This window comes from Lissotriton helveticus, chromosome 1_1 (assembly GCF_964261635.1).
Source record: "Lissotriton helveticus chromosome 1_1, aLisHel1.1, whole genome shotgun sequence".
NCBI classification, from domain to species: Eukaryota; Metazoa; Chordata; class Amphibia; order Caudata; family Salamandridae; genus Lissotriton; species Lissotriton helveticus.
The window spans coordinates 1,042,527,397-1,042,549,479 of record NC_136057.1 but is presented as its reverse complement, the minus strand read 5'-3'; the positions used below and the strand labels follow the sequence as shown (position 1 = coordinate 1,042,549,479).

At 47.0% G+C, this 22,083-nt stretch overlaps 1 protein-coding gene across 1 annotated transcript in view; it reads right to left on the bottom strand.

The window, feature by feature from the left end:
- NCAPH2 (non-SMC condensin II complex subunit H2) overlaps nucleotides 1-22,083 on the bottom strand; it is a 391,747-nt gene that overhangs the window by 60,939 nt on the left and 308,725 nt on the right. Inside the window, exon 19 of the mRNA XM_078677885.1 lies at nucleotides 21,932-22,033. Coding sequence (XP_078534011.1) covers nucleotides 21,932-22,033 — 102 coding nt within the window. The remainder of the gene's footprint in view (nucleotides 1-21,931; nucleotides 22,034-22,083) is intronic.

Genomic DNA, 22,083 nt, shown 5'->3' with positions numbered 1-22,083 from the left:
AAGTATCTGGGTCCGTTTCCAGTGAACCATAAACAGGAGCAGGTGTAGAGACTTTGATATCCCAGTGTCTCAAGAAGCAGGAGCCAAGCTAACACACCCTTGGAGATCACTTTGGTGTGCCCTTTGTGTGATGACAGGGCACTGCCTATTTAGGTGTAAGTGTTAGCCCCTCCTTCCCAGGAAGAGCCATCAGGATGCAGATGAATACTCAGACACACCTAACCTTCCTGTGTTAGTGGCTGTCTAGAGGGAATGCAGAAAGAGTAGTTGTCACACACCCCAGACATGCATGGGAGACGAGCTGCAGCCACACTGAGCTGCAAAAGCAGAGAAATGTCCAGTTTCTAAAAGTGGCGTTTCTAAAATAATGATGTGAAATACAACTTTACCAGTGAAGAGGATTTGTCATTACCATTCTAAAGATATACAACTTGAGACAGTTACTCCTTTCTTATCAGGGGTTACAGCTTAAAAGCATATTAAGGAATTCCCAATGTGAACCTATGAGAGTAGTAGACCTCACAGTAGTGAAACACAAATTTAGCTGTTTGACACTATTAGGACATTCAAGACTTATTTTACTTACATAGCAGTCTGTCCTAAGGGTTACCTAGTACCTACCTTAGGGGTGACTTGTGTGTAATAAAAGGGGAGTTTAAGGTTTGGCAAAGGGTTTCAATGTCAAGTCATAGTGGCAGTAGAACTGCCCACACACGCTCGCAGTGGCAGTCCTGATATGTTTACAGGGCTACTTGAGTGAGTGGCACAATAAGTGCTGCAGGCCCACTAGTAGCATTTCATTAACAGGTCCATGGTATATGATATACCACTTAACAAGGGATTTACAAGTAAATTAAATATGATGTAACCAATTATACAGTTTTTAGAGGACAAAGCACATGCACTTTAGCACTGGTCAGCAGTGGTAAAGTCTATGATAAAGTGCTCAGAGTCTTAAAGTCTTAAAGCCAACAAAAAGGTCATAAAAATAGGAGGAGGAAGGCAAAACGTTTGGGGTGATCCTTCAGAGAGGGCCATTTTCCAACACCGGAATTGGAGAACTCAGGTTGGACATGCCGCCCACGGGGTACAGGGCAATGTGGCGGGTAGACACTTTCACCTAATACAACAGTGTAGATTTGACAGGGGTTGGGCTGGGGCCGATGGGACTCCTTTCCTGGACTCTCCTGCAGCCTTTGGCCCCTGACCCATGAATCACTGTGGCGCGGGTGACAAAGCAGACTCAACGGTGCCCAGAAAAACAATGGTAAACAACAAAGCACTTCCCAGCAGGTGCAGCTAGATAAACTAACCCAGGTCCTTCCCACTGTGGCAAGTCCATGGACTATCATGGACACAAAGGAAGCTGGACCCAGAGATCCACTCGCTGGCGCTCTCTGCAATCCAGATATTATCCAATTGTTTATCCAGTTCTCTTGGCAAGTGCTGGCCACAGATGTGGCTCTCCAGAGACACAACCTGCGCATCGCCGTTAGCCAAGCCACTGAAAATGAAAACTGCAGATCAGTGTTGGAGGACATGGTCAAAACACTCAATTGTGTTGTCCAGAAGCTGCAGAACTCCACAGGTGAGCAGGCTGCCAGGGTTGAAGATGTGGAGGGCCACTCAAGTTGCAATAACCTTTGATTTGTGGGACTCCCTGAGGGGTTAGAAGGAATGTGACCCTAAGGAGTCTTAGAAATTAGGCTATGAAGTGTCCTGCTGGCAGACTAGATGTCAGCCTGCTTCTGGATTGAGTGGGCCCAACATGCTCTCATGCAAAAGCATAAATGGTTGGAGGTATTGCACTCTGCTGTCAAACTAAACCACTTGCACGGTACGTGTGCTGCACTAGATTGGTGCCTGCTGAACCCCAATAGAACAATGAATATGGCCTGGGATCACTAGATCACCAGGACTCTAGCGCGCACTTACTAAATGAAATTTTTCACATTTTTCAAATTGACACAATTTTAATACATATTCTTTGTTTTTTGATTCATTTCATGATCAACAAATAAAATATCTCAATTCAATTTATACATGAATAGTACACAATTATTGTATTGTCATCATACACTTTTCACAAATCAATTGGTACAAAACACAGTTATATTTACAACCCAATGCATTTCGGGGTTTGAACCCCTTCGTCAGGGGCCTAAATAACTGGTTGTAGAGTAGTTGCGTGTACTACATGATTTAGAAGTATCTTGTTTCCCGGTGGACGAAAAACTGTCTGGAGTTCTATGTTATTTTAACTGGGAAGTTCGGGGATCTGCGAGCCTTTTTACTTTCTCACGGTCTCGCTAAGATTCAGCATACTCCCGTGCGGGGGTACAGGAGACACAGCGTCGTAACGGCGTCTTCCCTCATTGCTTGCGCTGCTGTGAAAGCAGCCAACCAGGAACCCAGCCAGACCTATGATTATCCGTTTTCTTAACTACAGACACTTGATCCTAGAAACCTTGAGGGGAATTCGGGAGATAACACAAAGCTCCCACAAACTAGTCATTTTTACAGACTATACCAGACTTGTGCAGAATCAGAGGAAAAACTTTAGGCTGGTAAAGTACATGTTCCTGTACCCTGCCAAATTAAAAATAATTCAGAAAGGAAAGATGGATGCTTGCTGTGAGGCCAGCTCACTTTCTTGTACCAAGATTTATAGCTTACAGTTAGGGTGACATGCTTCTCTGCAGAAAGTATGGCGTAAGGAGATTGCGGGGTGGTGTGGAGGGGGGGCGGAAGTAAATCATTAGATATAGTTTGGTTACATGTTGTAGGTATTCACATCAGAGACCAGATGATGACACGAAAGGTAACACAGTCTGCAGCAAATAGTACACAAAAGCAATATTGGGTTATGGCGTGGAAGATTAATGGGCACTAGAACAAAATTAAAAGAGGTACAGTAAAGATATATGTTAAGAAACAGAATCTTGATAGTTTCTTATTACAGAAGTCGCACCTGGGCACCAGGTGTTGCTTTTTTTTTTTTTAGAGGAGACACTTATACAATCGGGTTTATCATGCTTGTTTCACTTAGGGATCCAGGTGAGCAGCTATCCTTTTGCCAAAGACAATCCGATGACCTTTGTTGATTTGAAATTAGAACTGGGATATTTGAGGAGTTGTCCTCGTTAATCTGCAGCATATATACCCCTGCTACAATCACTAATAGCATGCTGCAAGCAGTCTCCAATGTGAGAAAGTGGCTCTATATATATTGGACCAAAGTAAGGTACAGTGTATATAGAGACCACCAACCCCAGAGGTATAACAGAGGTTAAAGGCAGGGCTAACCTTACGCTCAAAAGTGGTAGCTTGGTCTAGCAGTAAGGCAGTACCATGGGACAGTGTAAAGTATTTGTTGTACACACTCAGTCAGCAAAACGTTTCACACACTCAAGGACTGAACAACAGGCCAATTGTTTTTATATCATGAGATATAGTTTTATTTTTAGAACCAACAGGTATCAAAAATATACTTTTCTCAATTATGAGTGCTCTCAAGTAATGACTTTGCAGAAAGGAAATAACTTTGTAAACACAACAGGTACAGGGGTTGCAGTAGGCAACACAATTCTAAACACAATCTAACATTGAGCTCAATGGGTTTTTCTACAAAAAATGCAGTTAATGACTTTGTAAATTACTTTTGTAATTCCAGGACTGGATCCTAGATTCAGTCCTGGGGTTTAAGCTGAAAACGTAAGTAAAAACGTTTTGGTTATTGCAATGATTTTTAAGGAATATAAAGGTATTTTAAAAGTTCACACTTAGAAAAATTTCAGTGAAAATCTAGCAATGTTATCCAATGGGAGAAAATGCAGGCTACAGGTAAAGTACGTTCTCGTTACTTTTGTAATCCAGGACTGGGCTCCTAGGTACAGCACTGGAATCTTTACTTAAGACAGGTATGTAATTACGTTTTAGGTAGGATTTTTAAGGAATATTTCAAGTTTTCAAAAGTAGACACAGAAAAAATTTCATAGAAAAGCAGACCATGGATTCCTATGGAGAAAATTCAGGTTACTAGTAAACCCGGTTAAGATTACTTTTGCGGTTCAGTACTGGGCTACAAGGTACAGTTCTGGCTTCTCTCCTGATCACAGGTGAGTACTTGTGAATTCGGTATTCGGCTGATTTTATAGGAATATTTTAGAGTTTCAAAACTTCACACTTATCCTATGGCAGAAAAGTGAGTTATTGTTTTCCAGGTGAGTACTCGACTGGTGAAATTAAGGTTCTGGGCATAGACTCAGGGGTCCCCCAGGGTCAGGTAGGTACAGTTGGTACAAACTCAGTGGCACAGGGGCAGCTGGGTGCAGAGGTAGTTAGGCCCAATATTATCCAATGGAGGGGAGGGGGCCTTCGGTTGGTGGCTGCAAGCAAGCAGGCCATGCGGCTGTGGGAGCTGATCTCCTGGTCACTTACTCAGGGCAAGTGGGGAAGTAGAGTAGGGTAGTGGTTGCACTTCCAGAGGCACTCGGGCGGCTGGGTGCAGGGTGCTCTTGAGCCTTCGGGCGCCCAATGTTATTCAATGGAAAAGGTAAAAAGGGAACAAAGGCTTCAGACTCTGGGAGGATGATTCTTCAGGTGCGACCACCACTTCGGGAGGTAAGTTGGGATCTTGGAGAAGAGGTAGGTACCCCAAAGGAAGGCACAGGGGGCTGCAGGGAGCCGGATGCAGGGGTGTCTTTTGGTGTTGGGATATCTTACCCTCGACTGGTCGTGGTTGGGGGGTCTCTGGTTCTGAGGAGGCTTCAGGAGTCGTCTAGTTCGTCGAGAAGGGTCTTTGGGCACTGGACTTCGGGTCCCAGTCGCCAGGGGGACGTCCTCGTGGTCTTGGTTCACTCGGGCACGGGCTGGGCTCGGCAGGTGTAGAGTGGGCTGGATTTGCGGTTCCCGGCTGGCACTAGGGGTGTTGCTGTTGGAGCAGAGCCTCTGCTCATAGGAGTCCCAGTCTCTAAGAGGGTCAAGGCAGGCAGGTCCTCCGGGGTTCTCGAAGTTGCTGCTCGCAGGAGACGCCGGGGTTAAGCAGGAGCAGGTTTAAGGATCAACAGGTCGGTAGGACTGGGGCCAAGTCAGTTGTCGTCGTCTTTTTGTTAGCAGCTGCATGGCAGGTCGTCCTTCTTCTTGTTCTTCAAAACGGGATCTGAGGAAGGAAGGTTCAGGGAGCCCCTAAATACTGAATTTAGGGGCGTTACAGGTAGGGCAGGGGCAGGGACCAATAGGTCCCTGTCCTGGGGTGGGTACACCCCCTAGTCTGCTCCTCTCCTGTGAGAGGGAGGCATGAACCTAGCTGTGATTGGGCAGGGCTCACCATCTTCAAGATGGCCGGAATCGTGCTTCAACTCGCCTCTCCCACCTGACGGGTGGGGTTGGCATAGGCTGGCACACTCCCCTTCCTGACTTAGGGTTTCCCGCCAGTATTCCCGCTAGAGTGGGGGTCAGAACTGGTGGGGGCCAGTTGCTCGGTACAGCAAATGGTCGGGAGAAGCTCACAGAAGCGGCAGGCCTTTGAAGCTTCCCCCTGCCCACCCTGGGGGAGGAGACCTAGCACCTCGCCCAGGATGTGCATTGTTGCAGGGCCAGGAGAGTGGGGGCTCTCCACCCAGGGGTCCAGCAAAATGTCTGCTGTGTGGCAGCCTAGGTAGCCTCTCAGTCCAGACGTGGATTGTAGGTTAGGTTCCAGAGGGCATCTCTAAGATGCCCTGTGGTGCATCTTACATTAAACCTCACACTGGCATCAGTGCGGGTTTAATGTGCTGAGCAGTTTGATACCAAACTTCTCAGTCTTCAGTGAAGCCATCATGGTGCTGTGGAGTTCGTAACGACGACCTCCCAGCACCATATACTCTTAAATGGCAGCACTGCACGTACAGTGCCCAGGAATGGCCCAGGGTACTGTAGGGGCACATGGCTCATGCACCTGTGCCCGCACCACTGGCATAGGGCACCCAGCTAGATAGAGGGGTGACTGATTATGCCAGGGTAGTGGGGTTATGGGCATGGCACACAGTGGTGTGTGCCATGTCGACTCTGTTTAATTCTGTACTTAGACACTCAGGCTGTGACTGCTTGCTGACATAAAATTAAAAAAAATAGACACTCAGCCTGGAAAGGCAGTGTGTGGGTGTCAGGGTACAGGGCCCCTAAGGGTGGCACAATAAATGCTGTAGCCCTTAGGGGTCTTCTCTTGTCTTCTCTACCTAGGGTACCATTTACTAGGGGCTGATAGGTGGCCAGAGAGGGCAATTGGGTTTTGTTTCAACACAGCTTTAGGGAAGGAACACAGGCCCTGGGCCCCTGGTTGGCAGGAGCCCAGGGCACACTCAGTCAAAGCACATCAGCAGTTCAGCAAAAGGTGGGGGCATACCAATGCAAGAAAGATGGCACTTTCTCACATCCAACAGACAACTAGACACCCCCTGGGGATGACAATGGTGGGAGGGGAGACTTCATACAACTATGTACGTAATAGCCCCACCCCCACTAGCAAAACATCTGCAGTTTCTAGGGGGTCAGTCTCACTGGGACTGGGGGGGATGTCTGGGGATAATTAGAAGTAGGCAGAATGCTTCATTACGTCCGTGGAATTTGGCGACTTCACGGTACTCTTGTAACATTGATTTCCAGCCAAAATTCCACCAATTGCAATGTGGTGGAATTTTTTCTCACGAGGCTCCAGAAATCCAAGCATGTGTGAGATTTGGCTTCCCCTAGCAACAATTTCTAACGGAGGTGATTGGAGGGCTGCTTCTCAAGTAGATTTGCTGCACCTCTAGTAAAGCCGGCAGCAAAATTATCTCAAATGGCCCTGTGCTCTTGCGCACTATGTGGTGCCATTTGCTCTGCTTTTTCTGCACTGTATGCACTACTGATGCTAAACTGCAGTGCAACATAAATGTCACATAATATATAACTCCACAGAGTTAAACTCTGAGTTCTGCCCACCCTAGTGATAATGGCACCTGGGTGAGAGATGCTCCTCGTGTTCGGACTATTTGTACTGACCATAGAACGAATAGTTTCTTACCTGTCGGTGTTATTTTGCAGCTTGAAGATCTTTCTGGATTCACTCTGCTGTGCATTATTCCGCGGTCTAGTGGTTGGGTCCGGTATCAGTCTTTCTTTCTTTTTTTTTTTCGTAGCCCAGGTGGGCGTCGACGTCCCACCTTTTGGTGTCCTTCCTGACGTCGGCGCGGTTCCTGCGGAAGCTCCCACCCTTGGGCGCTATCTTCAGATTCTTTTTTTCTTGTTTTTGTGTCATGTTTGTTCATCCTTTTCCAATCTTTTCAAGTTCTTCATTAATGTAAGGAATTACAATTTTGTCTCTTCAGTGTCTGATTGTCTATTGTCTTTGTATTTCCTTCTCCTCCTGCCTCATCTTTCTGGCGGAGGTGGGTGGGTTCGCTAGTTAATCCAGAAAGATCTTCAAGCTGCAACACAACACCAACAGGTAAGAAGCTATTAGTTTTGCAGCGTGAATCTTTCTGGATTCACTATGCTGTGCATAGACTTTGTAGCGGTTTGTCATGTTTGTGGCGGCTGGGTGGAAGATGAACGTTGGTTGTTGAATATATGTTGAAGCACCTTCTGTCTGACTTGTGCTTCCATGCTCATTTGTATATCCACACAGTAGTGCTTAGTGAACGTGTGCACTGAAGCCCATGTTGCCGCCAGGCATATGTCTTGAGTGGGTGTGTTAGCCAGGAAGGCTATTGTTGATCCCTTTTTCCTTGAAGAGTGGGCTTGTGCCCCTCCTAGTAGTTAGTGAGCTGCCAGCTTGTGGCAGAATTGTATTGTGTGTGCGATCCTTCGTGCGATGGTGCCCTTTGTTACTGGTTTTCTCAGGAAACTGCTTGCGAAGGATACAAAGAACTGCTTTGTTTTCCTGTGCTCTTTCGTTCTTTCTATGTAATGCATAACTGCCCTTCTAGCATTCAGAGTGTGCAGTGCTCTCTCTGCACTTGTGGATGGTTTCTGAAAGAAGCTTGGTATCTGTATTGTTTGGTTCATGTGAAACCTTGACACCACCTTTGGCATAAAGAGTGGGTCCATTCTCATTACCACACTGTCATTGTGCATTTAAATGTAGGGTTTCTGTAGCGTCAGCGGTTGTAGCTCGCTTACCCTGCGTAGAGAGGTGATTGCTACTAGAAAGGCTGTCTTCATTGTGAGCATTTGTAGTGGGGCCTTATGGATGGGTTCAAAAGGCACTTTCATAAGCTCTGTTAAGAATAAATGAAGGGTCCATGCTGGTGGATGCATCCTTTTTGGAGGGGGGGTGATCCCTTTAGCCTCTTCCATGAATCTCTTTACTACCTGGGATGTAAAGAAGCTCTTCCCCGTGTTGCCTCTTGTGTAGGCCACTATCGCTGCTAGGTGTACTCTCAGCGAGGTAGAGCTTAGGTTTGTTTTTAGCAAGTGTGTTAAGTATTTCAGCACAGTTGATTCCTTGGTCATTTTCTTGTGTAGCCTTTCCCTTATGCACCATTGCGTGAATCTTTTGCATTTCGCCACATAGCACCTCCGTGTGGTAGGTCTCCTTGCCTCCCGTAGCACCCTCAGTGTTCTCTCAGGGAGTTTTATGTGTGCAAACTCTACGTCTTCAGGAGCCATGCAGCTAGGCAGAGGATCTCTGGCGCTGGGCGAAGGACCTCCCCGTTTTGCATGGAGAGTAAGTTTTTCATTTTTTTGAACTTGTGAGGTGGTCCCTGCGCCATCTCCACTATTTGTGAGGACCAGGACTGCCTGGCCCACTATGGTGCCACCAGAATCAGTGTCATATTGCTGGTTCTGCATTTGTTGAGTACCCTGTGTATCAGTGGTATCGGGGGTGGGGGGGAAAGCGTAGGCAAATGTTTTTGACCAGCTTCTCCATAGGGCATTCCCCTGGGATTGTTCCCCTGGTTGTCTGGATGCGAAGTATTGGCATTTTGCATTCTGGCGTGTTGCAAATAGGTCTATTCTTGGTGTCCCTCACTTCTTGAATAGTTTTTGCCTTTCCTGTGCATTGAGCTCCCACTCGTGGGATGCTGATATCTGTCTGCTGAGCCCGTCTGCCTCCACGTTGTCCTTTCTTGGTAGATGTATTGCCAGGAGGTCTATTTTTAGTGGGATGGCTGATCTCCATATCTCCTGCGCTAGGTTGGATAGTGCTACTGATTGTGTTCCTCCCAGTTTGTTGATGTAGAACATCGTTGTTGTGTTGTCGGTTTGTATCAACACTCTCTGCTTGTACAGATATTTCTAGAAGGCTTTTAGGGCAAGGAACACGGCCTTTAGTTCCAGGTGGTTGATGTGCCTGATCGCATCTGTTGGAGTACACAAACCCCTCACTTTGAGCTGGTTCATGTGTGCTCCCCATCCCCTCTGGGATGCGTCTGTGGTGATGGTCACTGTTGGGTTTGGTGGTGTTAAAGGTTTCCCCTTTGTTATGTTCTCATTGTTCCACCACGCTATCTCCTTCTGCGCTGCGCGCATTACAACCACTGGATCTTCCCAACTCCCTGTAGCTTGTGACCATTGTTGTTGGAGCCATTCCTGGAATGTTCTCATGTGGAGTCGTATATTGGGGACTAGGTGTTTTCAGGACGCCATCATCCCCATGATCTTGCTCACTGTCCTCACTGTCAGAGCACGCCCCTTCCGGTATTGATGTGTCTCCTTCAGCAGGGCAAGTGTTCTCTTGTCGCTGGGGAACACCTTGATCTGCATGGTGTTGATCTGTGCGCCTAGGAAGATCTTCACCTGTTCTGGTTCCATTGAGGATCTCCCCCAGTGTATTGAGAATCCCAGTTCTGTCAGCGTCTGTGTGACCCGCTGTGCATGTAGTTGGCATTGTTTGAAGGAGCCTGTCTTTATTAGCCAGTCGTCGAGGTAGGGGTATACATGAATCCCTTCCCTCCGTAGGTGCGCTGCTACCCCCGCCAGACATTTGGTGAAGACCCTTGGTGCGGATTTTAGTCCGAAGGCTAGGGCTGTGAACTGGTAGTGTGCTTTGTCAATGGCAAATCTCAGTAGATGTTTGTGTTGTCTGTTCATGGGAATGTGTAGGTAGGCATCTTTGAGGTCTATGGTGGGCATAAAGTCTCCGTCCCTTATCTGACGGATGACTTCTTTTAGGGATGTCATTTTGAATTTTTGAGTCTTTATGTATTGGTTTAGCAACCGTAGATCCAGGATGGGTCTTAACGTTTCGTCCACCTTTGGTATGAAGAAGTAGTTTGAGTACACTCCCTTGTTTCTTTCTTTGAATGGTACTGTTTCTATCGCCTCCTTGTGTAGGAGTTCTTGTGCTTCTTTTAGGAGTAATGCAAGTTCTTTTGCTGAGCGCACCTTTTTTTTTGGCTTCCTGTTCAGAGGCTTCTTTTCCAGTTCTATACAGTATCCAAACTGTATGATGTTCAGTATCCATTTCTCTGTTGTAATTTTCTTCCACTCCTGGAAGAAGTGTTTTAGTCTGCCTCCTACTGGTGTTACATGTTCGTTGATCCCTGATTTGAGTGTGTGTAAGACTTCTTTGCTTATTTAGTTGTGCCCCTCCCCCAGAGATGTTGTGTGGGTGGGCACGTTTTGTCGAGCGGAGTCACTTAGAGGTTGTTTGCTGGTCCCCTCTTCTTGTTTGACCTCGTCCATTCGCTCTCCCGCGAAAGGACTGGCCCAGAGGCTGGTATTGCCAGGTTTGCTTTTGCTGGCCCTGCTGTGCTTGGTTATCGCCTTGGTAGTTCTGCTGGAATGTCTGATGTGACGTTCCCGGCTGGTTTCCCACTCTTCCGTTTGGTCTCCGTGTCGGGGTGCCCCTTCCTCTGAATTGCAACGTCCCCATGACCTTGCAGTCTCATTCTCTTTCTTGACTTGCGTCAATTTCTCATCCGCTGATGCTCTGAAAAGAGTTTCTCCATTGAAGGGTGTGTTCAGAATATTATTCTGGACTTCCGGGTTGAAACCTGAGATCCTCAGCCAGGCATGCCTTCTTTCTGTGACCCCGATCAGCATGAGCCTGCTGGACGTGTCTGCTGCATCCAGGGCTGATTTTAGGCATGATTTTGCTATGTTCTTCCTTTCCTCCACCAGGTGTGTTGCTCTCCGTTGGTACTGTTCAGGGAGGAGTTTGAGTAGCTGTTCGGCCTCCTCCCAATGCTGGTACGTATGTCTGTTGATTAGGGCATTAGAGTTGGCAATGTGCCAGTGGACTGCTGCATTCCTCTCTATTTTCCTCCCAGTGAGGTCTATCCTCTTACGCTCCTTGTCTGGAGGTGGGTCCGAGTTTGTGGGGACGTTGGCCCTTCTTTCTGGCTGTTGCTGCAATGATGGAGTCAGCCGTGACGGATCCCTGTATGTATGGTGGATCCTTGGAAGAATGTTTGTACTTCTTCTCTGTCCTAGGTGTGACAGACTTGCAGCTTGATGGTTCCTTGAATGCTTCCCTTCCCTGGTCGAGGATACTTGGGAGCATGAGGAGGAATTGACTCCTAGTTTGAGTGGGAAGCAGGGTCTCTAAGAGGAAGCAGGCTTTTGGTTTCTCTTCCTCCAGTTTCACCCCATATGCTGCTGCCGCATTCCTGATGACCATGTTGTAGATGCCAATGTCATCTGGCAGCGAAGGCCTCGAAGGATACGTTTCCACGGGCTCTTCCGGGCTTTCGGCGTCGAGGTCCTGCCAATCCTGCTCCACCGAGGATGCCGACCCCAAACTTGTTTGCGGTTCTTCTTCTCCCTCGTAATAGTAAAGGCCCTCTTTCTCTTGGTGTTACTGGGGCTCCGCAGTTTTCGGCGGCTCTTCGGCGTCGAACTCCTCCTGGTCATCAACCTCGACTATCGCCATCTGCTTCGACAGAATGGTGAACCTTTTCATTCGCTCGTCGAATTCCCTTTTCCTTTGCAGGATGTTATCCATTTCGGCCTCGAGCCTTCTCTTCTTCCTCTCAATCTCGGCGGCTTGTTCGGCGTCGAGGGATTCGGACGATCTCTTCGATGTCGAAGTTGCCTTCGGGTCCTTGTCTTTCGGCATCGGGCACGCCTTTTCGGGGACGTGCTTCGACAACCTCTGCTTTTCTTGGGTTTTCGCAGACTGGGAGTCTTTTTCGAAGGATCCGCTGGGCTGTTTGTCCCTGGATGCAGCTGCGTCCATCGAATGTTTTGGCGCCAGTGCTCCTTTCGAGGACTTAGAATCTGTTTTTCGAGAGTCTATCAGGGTCTTAGAGGTCGACGTCTCTCTTACCTCCTTTGTAGTTTTCGTTTTGGTCTCTACGACCGTGTAGTCATCTGGTCCCTCGGCGATGTTGTCCTCTTCCCCACTGGAGAGGCCAAAGTCCCAGAGCGATGGAGGTTGACCTTGGCCTTGCATGTTGTAGTTGGCTCTTCTCTGTCTTTCTCTTACCCTGAGCGTCTTCGGGGTAAAAACGAAGCAGGCGTTGCAATCTTTGCTCTCGTAGTCGACCGGCAGGCAGAGGTTGCAAACCGGATGCTGGTCCTTCTGCGCGTATTTGTGGTGGCAATTGCTGCAGAATTTGAAAGGTGTTTTGTCCATTCCTGCGCTCAGGGTGCCCCCTGTGTGTGCATTCTCCGTTGGACATCGAAGTTTTCGATGTTCTCCTCTTCTTCGTCCCGGTTCAGTGGTCTTTCTTTTCGAGATTTATTCTCCAATAATTTTCATGATTTTCCGTCTTTTATCTTCTACTTTTCTCCAAAAACTCTGGAACCTCTCGGTGACGATCCTGACCCAACGGTGGAAAAAATAATCTGAAGATGACGCCCAAGGGTGGGAGCTTCAGCAGGAAGCGCGCCGACGTCACAGGAAGGACACTATAAGGTGGGACGTCGACGCCCGCCTGGGCTACGAAAAAAAAGGCTACGATTCCGGACCCAACCACTAGACCGCGGAATAATGCACAACATATTGAATCCAGAAAGATTTACGCTGCAAAACGTATCATTGCCCTTGGTCCGTGAATACGGCCCAGGGGGCTGTCTAATCACTCCCCAGTGGTGTTGCAGGTGCATTGTCCAGAGTGATGTTTCAATATGGTCCCTCAAATCAAGTTGGATGAGGGATAATGCACCCTGCAAGCTTTCATCTGTAGTGATGGAGGATTAAGTCCACCCAAGTTCTTTTTTGGTTTAGTTCCTAGTGATCCTGGGAGAACATTCAAGGTTTTGGTTCGGGACAGGGCGCTCTCCCACATCAGAAGAAAGGGGTAAGACAGGGAGAAGGGAACGCACACAGTCCCCTTACAACAGCAGCTTTGGTGTTTACCTGGATTCCAAAGGATCTCACTAGGGCTGCCAAGGGAGAGATATAGAAGTTAAAGAGTGTGGGGCTGAGAGAGGAGCCCTGCGGTACCCCACGTGGTAGGCTGAAGGCCTTAGCTCTAAAATCACCACAACGTACAATCTAAAAGCCCAAAAAGAAAAGAGTTCAGCAGTTCTAGCGCCTTTGTGCCCGCCCCTATGTGTTGTAGCTGTGTGACAAAGCTTGAGGGTGTGACATGTTAAAGCTGCCGATAGGTCAAAAAAGGACCAGGAGAGCATTACCGCCCTGATCCACCTTCATTCGCATAGAGTCAGTGGCAGCAATAAGTGCCAACTCTGTGCTCTGGCCAATTCTGAAGCCGTTTTGAGAAGGGGCCAGGTGGTCATCATCGAAAATGAATCTCACTAACTCTTTGTTCATGCGTTTCTTGAGAATTTTTGCAGGGGTAATGAGATTAGACCATAGTTCATCAGCTCGTTGGGATCTATGTTAGGTTTTTAAGAAAGTGGTATGATAGAAGCCTCCTATCTCCTACTTTGCCCCCGCTCGTATCTTGCGAGAGGTCTTCCTACACTGTCCTACCCCTCCCCTCACACTCTTAAATGACTCACTTAAATCCGGAGTTGTCCCCACTGCCCATAAATTTGCGGCAGTTATCCCCATTCTAAAAAAACCTGGTGCCGACCCTTCATCTCCTTTAAATTACCGTCCCATTTCCCTTTTACCCTACTTGGCCAAGGTCTTGGAGACCCACGTAACCAGCACCCTGAGCACCTACGTGGAAGCCAACCACTGCCTCTCCCCCCGGCAGGCGGGCTTTCGCCCCCTCCACTCGACGGAGAAGGTAGTGATCTCAGTGATGGACAGCCTACGCGAGGGCATTGATACCAACGTCCCCCAGGCCCTCATTCTTTTAGACCTATCCGCCGCATTTGACACGGTGGACCACTCCATCCTTCTCACCCGTGTCAAGGCGGCGGGTATAGAGGGCCTGGCCCTCGCCTGGCTCAAGTCCTTCCTGAGTGACAGGGCTCAGGCAGTCCATCTTGCTGGTTTCACCGCTGCCTCTCGTAAGGTCGCATGTGGAGTTCCCCAAGGCTCTTCCCTTTCCCCTCTTTTGTTTAATTTATACATCTACCCCCTCATTTTTATGTTACAGCAGCTCGAGGTCACGGTGTTCAACTACGCCGATGACCTCCAGCTAATTTTCAACCTTTCCCACCCCTCCTCCTCTGCTTCAAATGTCCAATCCGTCATGTTATTCATCCAGGATTGGATGAACTGCAACCACCTCAAACTCAACCCAGACAAGACGGAGTTAGTCTTGACTAGAGGTGGTTGCAGCCCCTGGTCCCCTTTCCACTGGCCCCCTTCACTTGGTGTTCCCCCACCCCCAGTCCCCAAGGTTAAGACCCTCGGCATCCTCCTGGATCCCTCACTTTCCGTCCACTCCCAGGTCAGCTCAGTTGTTTCCTCTTGTTTCTTTTCCCTTCGAATCATCAGAAAGATTTCTCGTTTTTTTTCTTTACCCGCCCTAAAGATTATAGTGATGGCCATGGTGCTCTCGCGCCTCGATTACGGGAACATCATTTACAACGGCGCTCCAGCTTACGCCATTCGCCGTCTGCAGCTAGTGCAGAACCAGGCTGCCCGCCTGATTCATGGCCTGCCTAAATACCACCGAGCCACTCCCTTACTGCAGGCATTGCACTGGCTGCCGGTGAAAGAGCGTGCCTTGTTTAAACTTGGTTGCACCACCTTCCAGGCTAAAACAGGCACCGCCCCGGAATTCATTTGTTCTGCCATCACCCCCTACATTCCTGGACGAGAGCTTAGGTCCACTCATCAGGCTCTGCTAACTATCCCCCGCTTCAGTAAGAAAAAGACTGGTGGTACGAAATTTGCAGTACTTGCTCCTTCGTTTTGGAACTCCCTTCCTTCGGAACTCCGCATGTCATCTTCCTACATGGAGTTCCGGAAGGGTCTCAAAACTTTTCTTTTCTCTCGAGCCTACAATGCTTAATCCCCCTCTGCTCCTGCCCGCTTCTCTCAATCCAACAGCGCCATGAAACCGCATGGTAAAAGTGCGCTATAGAAAAGTTTTTAAATTCAAATTCAAATTCCTATCAGCGCTCAAGTAACACTCAGCTAACAGGATGTGGTTGAAAATCTTTTCCAAAACTTCAGTTACTGGGTCAGGGACTAGCTGCAGAGTTTTGGGTTGACACGGACAAGTGGGAGAGTCTAATTTAATACTCAGTCTCTTTGACCTGGTATGCTGTGTTTGGCAGGAAGGTCCACAACAAAAAGGCTGCAGGGGATATTTGCTGAGCGAGGTGCATCTCCTCCTGTGTCTCAAAAAGGTTAAATTCTGAGTATATGTTGAGAATTTTATCCCTGAAAAACATAGCTAGGGTATGACTGAAGGCTTGGGAAGCATTGACCTGTTGCTTCCTAGGGGACTAGATAGGCTTTTTAACAAAAATGTTAATTAGTGGAGTTCTTGGCTAGCCTGATTTTCGATGTGAAATAGGTCAATTTAGCCTCAACAATCGCCAACTTATATGTGGCTAGTAAGGATCTATGCTGATCTTTCTCATCAATGTCTACGTTTTTTGCGCCATTTTCTCTCCTGCCTGCCTGAGACAGAGATTCCTCAGTTCTTGGAGTTAGGTGGAGAACCATATGCCTGACTCTTTACTCCTGTTGGGACAGTTGGCCCACATGAGTGCTACCTTATCTAAGGCAGTCTTGAGCTAGTTGGTAACAGATTCTGCCGGATGGTCAGAGTTGAAATCTAAATCTACTGTAGAGGTACTGAGAGCTAATTGAAGCTCTTATGGGATAATGTTATCCAAATTCCTGTAAGGTTGAGGCCAAGTTGTGGGAAGCTGGCTCTGTATATACTATACCAAAGTGAGGTATAGTGTGCACAGAATCCAGTGGAACCCCAAAGGTAGGCAGAGGTCAAGTTAGATAGCACCTCAGTCTCTATTGTGGTAGCGTGGTCGAGCAGTAAGGCAGTTTCAGAGGACAGTGTTAAACATTTGTTGTTCACACTCAGTCAGCAAATGAATTCACAAAGTACAAGACTAAACTTCAGACCAATTGTTTTTGCATGAAAAATATTATTTTAGTTATTTTATTTTCTAGAACCAAGCAAGCCTAGCACAGGTAAGCAATAAATACTTTACAGTAGTAATGCAGCTTGTAAACAGTTTGAATTGTAATTGCATATGAACTTTGTTTTGACTTACAGTATGGTTGCAGAGAAATGAAATACTTTGTAAATACAGCACGTAGACTTGAATGGGCTTTTCAGTAAAATACCAGGTAAGTTACTTTTTAGATCACTTTTCTTCCACAGAGTAATATACCTAGGTACTACTCAGGGAAATTTCCTGTAAACAGCTAAGTAAAATCGTTTTTGTTAAACAGTACAATTTTAAAGAATTTCTTTAGGTTTTCAAACTCCACACTTAAAAACTTTTCCAAGAAAAACAGTCAACGTTACTCTATAGAGGAAAATAGTGTTATCGGTTTTAAGGTAAGTATTTAGTAGTGGGAGTTGAGGTTCTAGGGGTAGATTCAGGGTCAAGGATGCACTCTTGTTACACCCTCAGCGGCACTAAGTGCAGAGTGCTGAGGCCCAATGTTATCCAATGGAGGATAGGGGGCCTCCGGTAGGTGGCTGCTGACGAGCAGGCCACTTGGTTGTGGGAGCGAAGCTCTTGGACTTTAGCTCAGGGCAATTAGGGAAACAAAGTAGCACTGAAGGTGCACCCTCAGCGGCACTAGGGCGGTCGGATGCAGGGTGCTGTTTTGACGTCGGGCACCCTGTTTACATTGGGGAACCTCCGGTTTGCAAAGGCACTGCAGGCTTGGGGACTAAGGTCTTCTGGGTGCGACCACCACTTCGAGAGGTAAGTTGGGGTTGGTCAGTCACTGTCGGTTTGGCAGTGGACGGCGGGTGCCGAGTGGTACGGATTCACGGTGTCCGGCCGGAGCCAAAGGTTGCAGATGAACAAAGACGGTGTTCACGGGAGACACAGTCTTTGTGGTTGAAGGCAGGCAGGTCCTCTGGGGTTTTTGAGGTTGCTGGCTGCAGGACACACTGTGATTTCGCAATAGCAGGTTCAAGGTGAGACAGGCCGGTAGGGCTCGGGCCAAGTCAGTGGGCGTCTTCCTCTTGTTAGCTTCGGCACGGCTGTTCGGTTCTTCTTTTCTTGTTGCAGGTTCTGGTCTGAGGAAGTAAGATTCTGGGGTGCCCCTAAATACTATATTTAGGGGCGTTACAGCTAGGTAAAGGTAGGGACCAATGGGTCCCTTCCCTGGGGTGGGTACACCCCCTATTATGCCACCCTCCAGTGGGAGGGGGGCATGTGACTGTCCCTCGTTGGCTGACAACCTCCATCTTCAAGATGGCGTGGACTGAGAGTTGTGCTTCACCTCGCCTCCTCCACCTGAGGGGTGGAGTTGCCAGCGGTGTACACACCTCTCTTCCTCACTTGTTTTTCCCGCCGGTTTTCCCGCCCAAAGTGGGGGATCAGAACCAGTGGGGTCACAAAGGCGGCAAGCCTTTGAAGCTTCCCTTTCGTGAACCCTGCCCATCCTGGGGGAGGAGGCTTGGCACCTCGTCCCAGGATGTGCATTGTTTCAGGCCCCAGATAGCAGCAGGCTCTCGACCCAGGGGTCCAGAAACATGTCTGGTGGTGGCAGCTGAAAGCAGCCACTCAGCTTGGACACTAGTGGTAGATTCGTTTTCAGGGGGCATCTCTAAGATACCCTCTGTGTGCATTTTTCATTAAATCCCACACTGGAATCAGTGTGGGTTTAATGTGCTGCAAAGTTTGATACCAAACCTCTCACCTTCAGTCTAGCCATTATGGTTACTGTGGGGTTCTTAACGACAAACTCCCAGCACCATATACTCTTAATGGCAGCACTGCACTTACAATGTCTAAGAATGGACTTAAGACACTGTAGGGGTACAGGGCTCATGCACCTGTACCCTCACCACTGGTATAGTGCACCCAGCTAGAGGTGTGACTGATCTATGCCAGGGCAGTGGGTTGTAGGCATGGCACACAGGGATGTGTGCCATGTCGACTCTTCACTTTATTCTGCACCAAAACACGCAGCCTATCAAGGCAGTGATTGAGTGTGAAGTTAGAGGATCTCTAAGGGTGGTACAATACGTGCTGCAGCCCTTAGAGGCCTTCTCTGGTCATAGTGCCCTGGGTACCTGTGATACAATTTACTATGGGCTGACCTGTGGCTAGAGATGCCCATTGGGTTAGTTCTGGGGAAAGAACACAGGCCCAGGGAACCTGATTGGCAGGGAACCAGGGTACTTCAAGTCAAAGTGCATCAGTAGTCTGGCAAAAAGTAAGGGGTTACTGCAACAGAAACCCACTTTCCTACACTAGTTGAGGCACTTTAAAGTTGACAGTGAGATGGGGAAAAGATGATGTTTACAGTATCATCTGATGGTCAGACTAACTAATGGAAAGAATGCCCTTCGCATGAAAGTCAGCAGAGCTGGTTAAAATGCCGTCCAAGTTATGGACTGCACTGTGTGTGGCGGGGTCAACCAGTTGGGTAAGCCCAAATTGGCCATAAGCTCCAACATGGTAGTGTCTGTATTGGAGGAATCCTCCAGAGGGTTAGTTAAAGTCGCCTAAAATGGTAATGTTTGGGTGCGTGATGATAGATCAGGAGGCCCGCCAGACTGGCCTTAGCTTGAGGCTGGGGTCTAAAATGCGCTGCTTCGCATACCTCGTTTGGCAGGTTAGATATCTGCTTCAATGCGCAATTCAGATGGTCTTTACAAATTATAGCTATGCCGCTACCTGTGCGGCCAGGTCAGTCAGATCGAGAGATCATATAGCCTTTTGGTTCTACTAGGTCTGGCATTTGCCCAAGTTTCCGTGATAAAAAGGCAGCCAGATCCAGAAAAATATTCTGAACATTTCCCTTTTTACCAATTTGTTGGCTTTCTGAGATCTACAATATGAAAAAAATCCAGTTTGCCTTCCGGCTACTTCAGATTCAACACCTCTCCAATGAAGTGAACAATTGCACAGAAGGGGGAACCTTTTGCAAGGAGCTTATTTCCACAAAAAGGCAGTGGGTGATACTCATCCTCAGTTGATTGCATGGTGTCTCCAGGTGTTAAAGGAGATGGTATAGGCTGTCTGTTCCTCTTTCAAGGGTGAGACTTTACAATTGATCCAGATCTACTCAAGACCAGAGAACTCTGGACTGCATGGAGCCCCCTATCTAAATATCTCTCAATGTCGAACCTGGGTATGCTAAACCTCTTGGAACTGAGAAAGCCCCAACTGCACATGATGTTCCAGTGCTCCTGACAATAGGAAGATAGCGCTCGGGTGAATACAAAATGCTGACCAATCACCATGTATCACAATTCTTGATGGAGAGGAAAGTCAAAAACACAGGCCACATAAACATGATGGTCATCATTCCTAGACATTTTCCCTCGACAAGTGGGACATTAAACCCCAAAAAAACGAGCATATTGGCTTTAGACAGCAGGGAGATGAAAGTCCACAAGGAAAAACACAGCAACAAAATCGTTTGTATCCTCAGACAAAAGTATAAAAAGAACCCCAACACTCTTGGCAATAGAGTGCCGCCAGAAAATCCATTCAAATCTGTTGTCTTCAGCCAAAAAATGCTCTGTAAAAGCAGAGATGTATCCAGAATCTTCCTCACAGTGAAAAATGGGCTTCTGTCATGCTTTCAGGAATGTTGGAATAGTGTAATTGTAATGGCAGCGCTTACTATCCGTGACGAGGTGTCAGAACGCTTTTTCTGCAAGTAGCATGCTACTCCGGAACCTAAAAGGATTCGTGGAGAATTAGTATAGTGAAATATGAAATTAGTTTGAGCGGTGGATGTGTTAGTCTGCTATTTGGATTGAACGGATAGTGGAGGGATGGAAGAGGGTAAGGTTTACCTTTATATAGCGCTTGCTACCCCTGATGAGGTGTTGGAGTGCTTTTTGGCGGGTAGCACGCTACTGTAGAACTTAAACAGGATTAGTGGTGAATTAGTGTAGCTTACAAGATTCTTAAAGAAGCAGAGGGTGGTTTTATCTGTGTGCAAAATTCTTGTTCAGGGCAGTTGTTTCTTCTTCTTTACTTTACTCTTTTTGAGTGGGGTTACATCCAAATGTACGATGTATATAGTAAATTGACAAATAAAAATAGAAGAATATTGCACGTTTAAGAAGGTTTTCGGTGTACTCATCGATTGGGAAACATTTTAGAATTCTTGAGAACTTGTTTTTTGGGATCTTGTACATGCTTTGCTTTTTTAAATCCAACCATATTCTTGAGCGCAAGATCCAAACCGGATTAACAGTCAGGCTAAAGGCAAAGTTAATTAGAGGTAATTGGCAGGTGACAGAAATGGAAACTGAAATGGTGGGGATAGAAGGAATAGGGGTTCACTCTTACTGATATGCTCTTGTAGAGCACAGTGTACTATGTTGCTAAATTTGAAAAGAAAGGAGTTGGTGCATACCTGCAGAATGAGAAATACCGGCCAGCCTCTGGGGAAAATAGATTAGTGACATTTCAAATGTATATTTGGTGAGGAGTATGTATATTTTTTGCTGAGATGAATCAAAACATACCCATAGCTAGAAATTTGCTACCAACTTATAGAAGGCCAGTGATGAGGTCCAAAGAAATTCACTTATAGGAGTAAAGCAGCTGGCACAACAAATGTTCCTGACACACCTAACTGTCCAGTTATTTACAGTCAGATTCATTGAGTGACATTACACTTTTCTCAATTAAAAAGGTCTGCTGCAGGGTTGCAAAATCTAAACTAAAGACCCTATTAACTGGTGTCTGATGGAAATCCACTTGTTGAGTCAACCCAGTTCTTAGTCCCTTCTTCAGCTTTTTCTAAGTGCACGCTAGGCCAGTATCACAATCTAAAAGTGGGGTCTGGTCAACCTGCCCACTCCTCAGATGTGGGGTGCATTGCTGTAGCAGTAGGCAATGTGAGGCGATGGCATCATGTGCGATTTAGCTGGGGACAGAAGATTTTGAGAGACATATGGTATGTCCGCCATTACCTTCCTGCAGTTCAGCATGCATCCTCTATGGATGTTAATGAGCAGAGTTCTGAAAGAAGCTATATGAGGTATAATTTCTCCAAAAAGACTGCATTCTTGGTTAAATAAAATTGAAGGAAGAAGAGATAACTGAAAATAAAAAGTTTCTCAGTCAGCCTCAAAGACTTTGCACCTCTCCAAGTGGGCTATGTAACCTTAATTAAACTAGGAAGACAATTGGCCTTTTATTGGCTTCACAAGGAATGACTTTTAGCCATATAGTAGAGAAAAGACCATAACTGCAACAGACAGTAAGAGAAGCAAAGTACTTTCAGATGGTGGTGCAAACATAGCTCAAAGAATGGGAAACACTTCTATTTTGACAGCAGTGTTGGACAGCAAATGCCATTAAATATATTTCTTGCTACTTTCACTACTACAAATCTTTCATGGTCTCCTGTTTCATTTGTGTGTTCTAATTAAGAAATTCATTGGAGGGCAGTTTTGCGTGAAGCTTATTCATCATATCTGGTGTGATTGTATGGTGCCATTCAATGTATTACAAGACATACCTGTTCTTGCAGTTGTGGAAACATTTTATCCTCCCAGTCTCGTACCCGAAGTGACAATACGGTCTCCTGTGCATACTTTTGCGAATTAGCAATGAAAAGCTCCTGGAAAAAAAGACAGTCTTGATGTGGAAAGTTTGTATCTTTCATATACC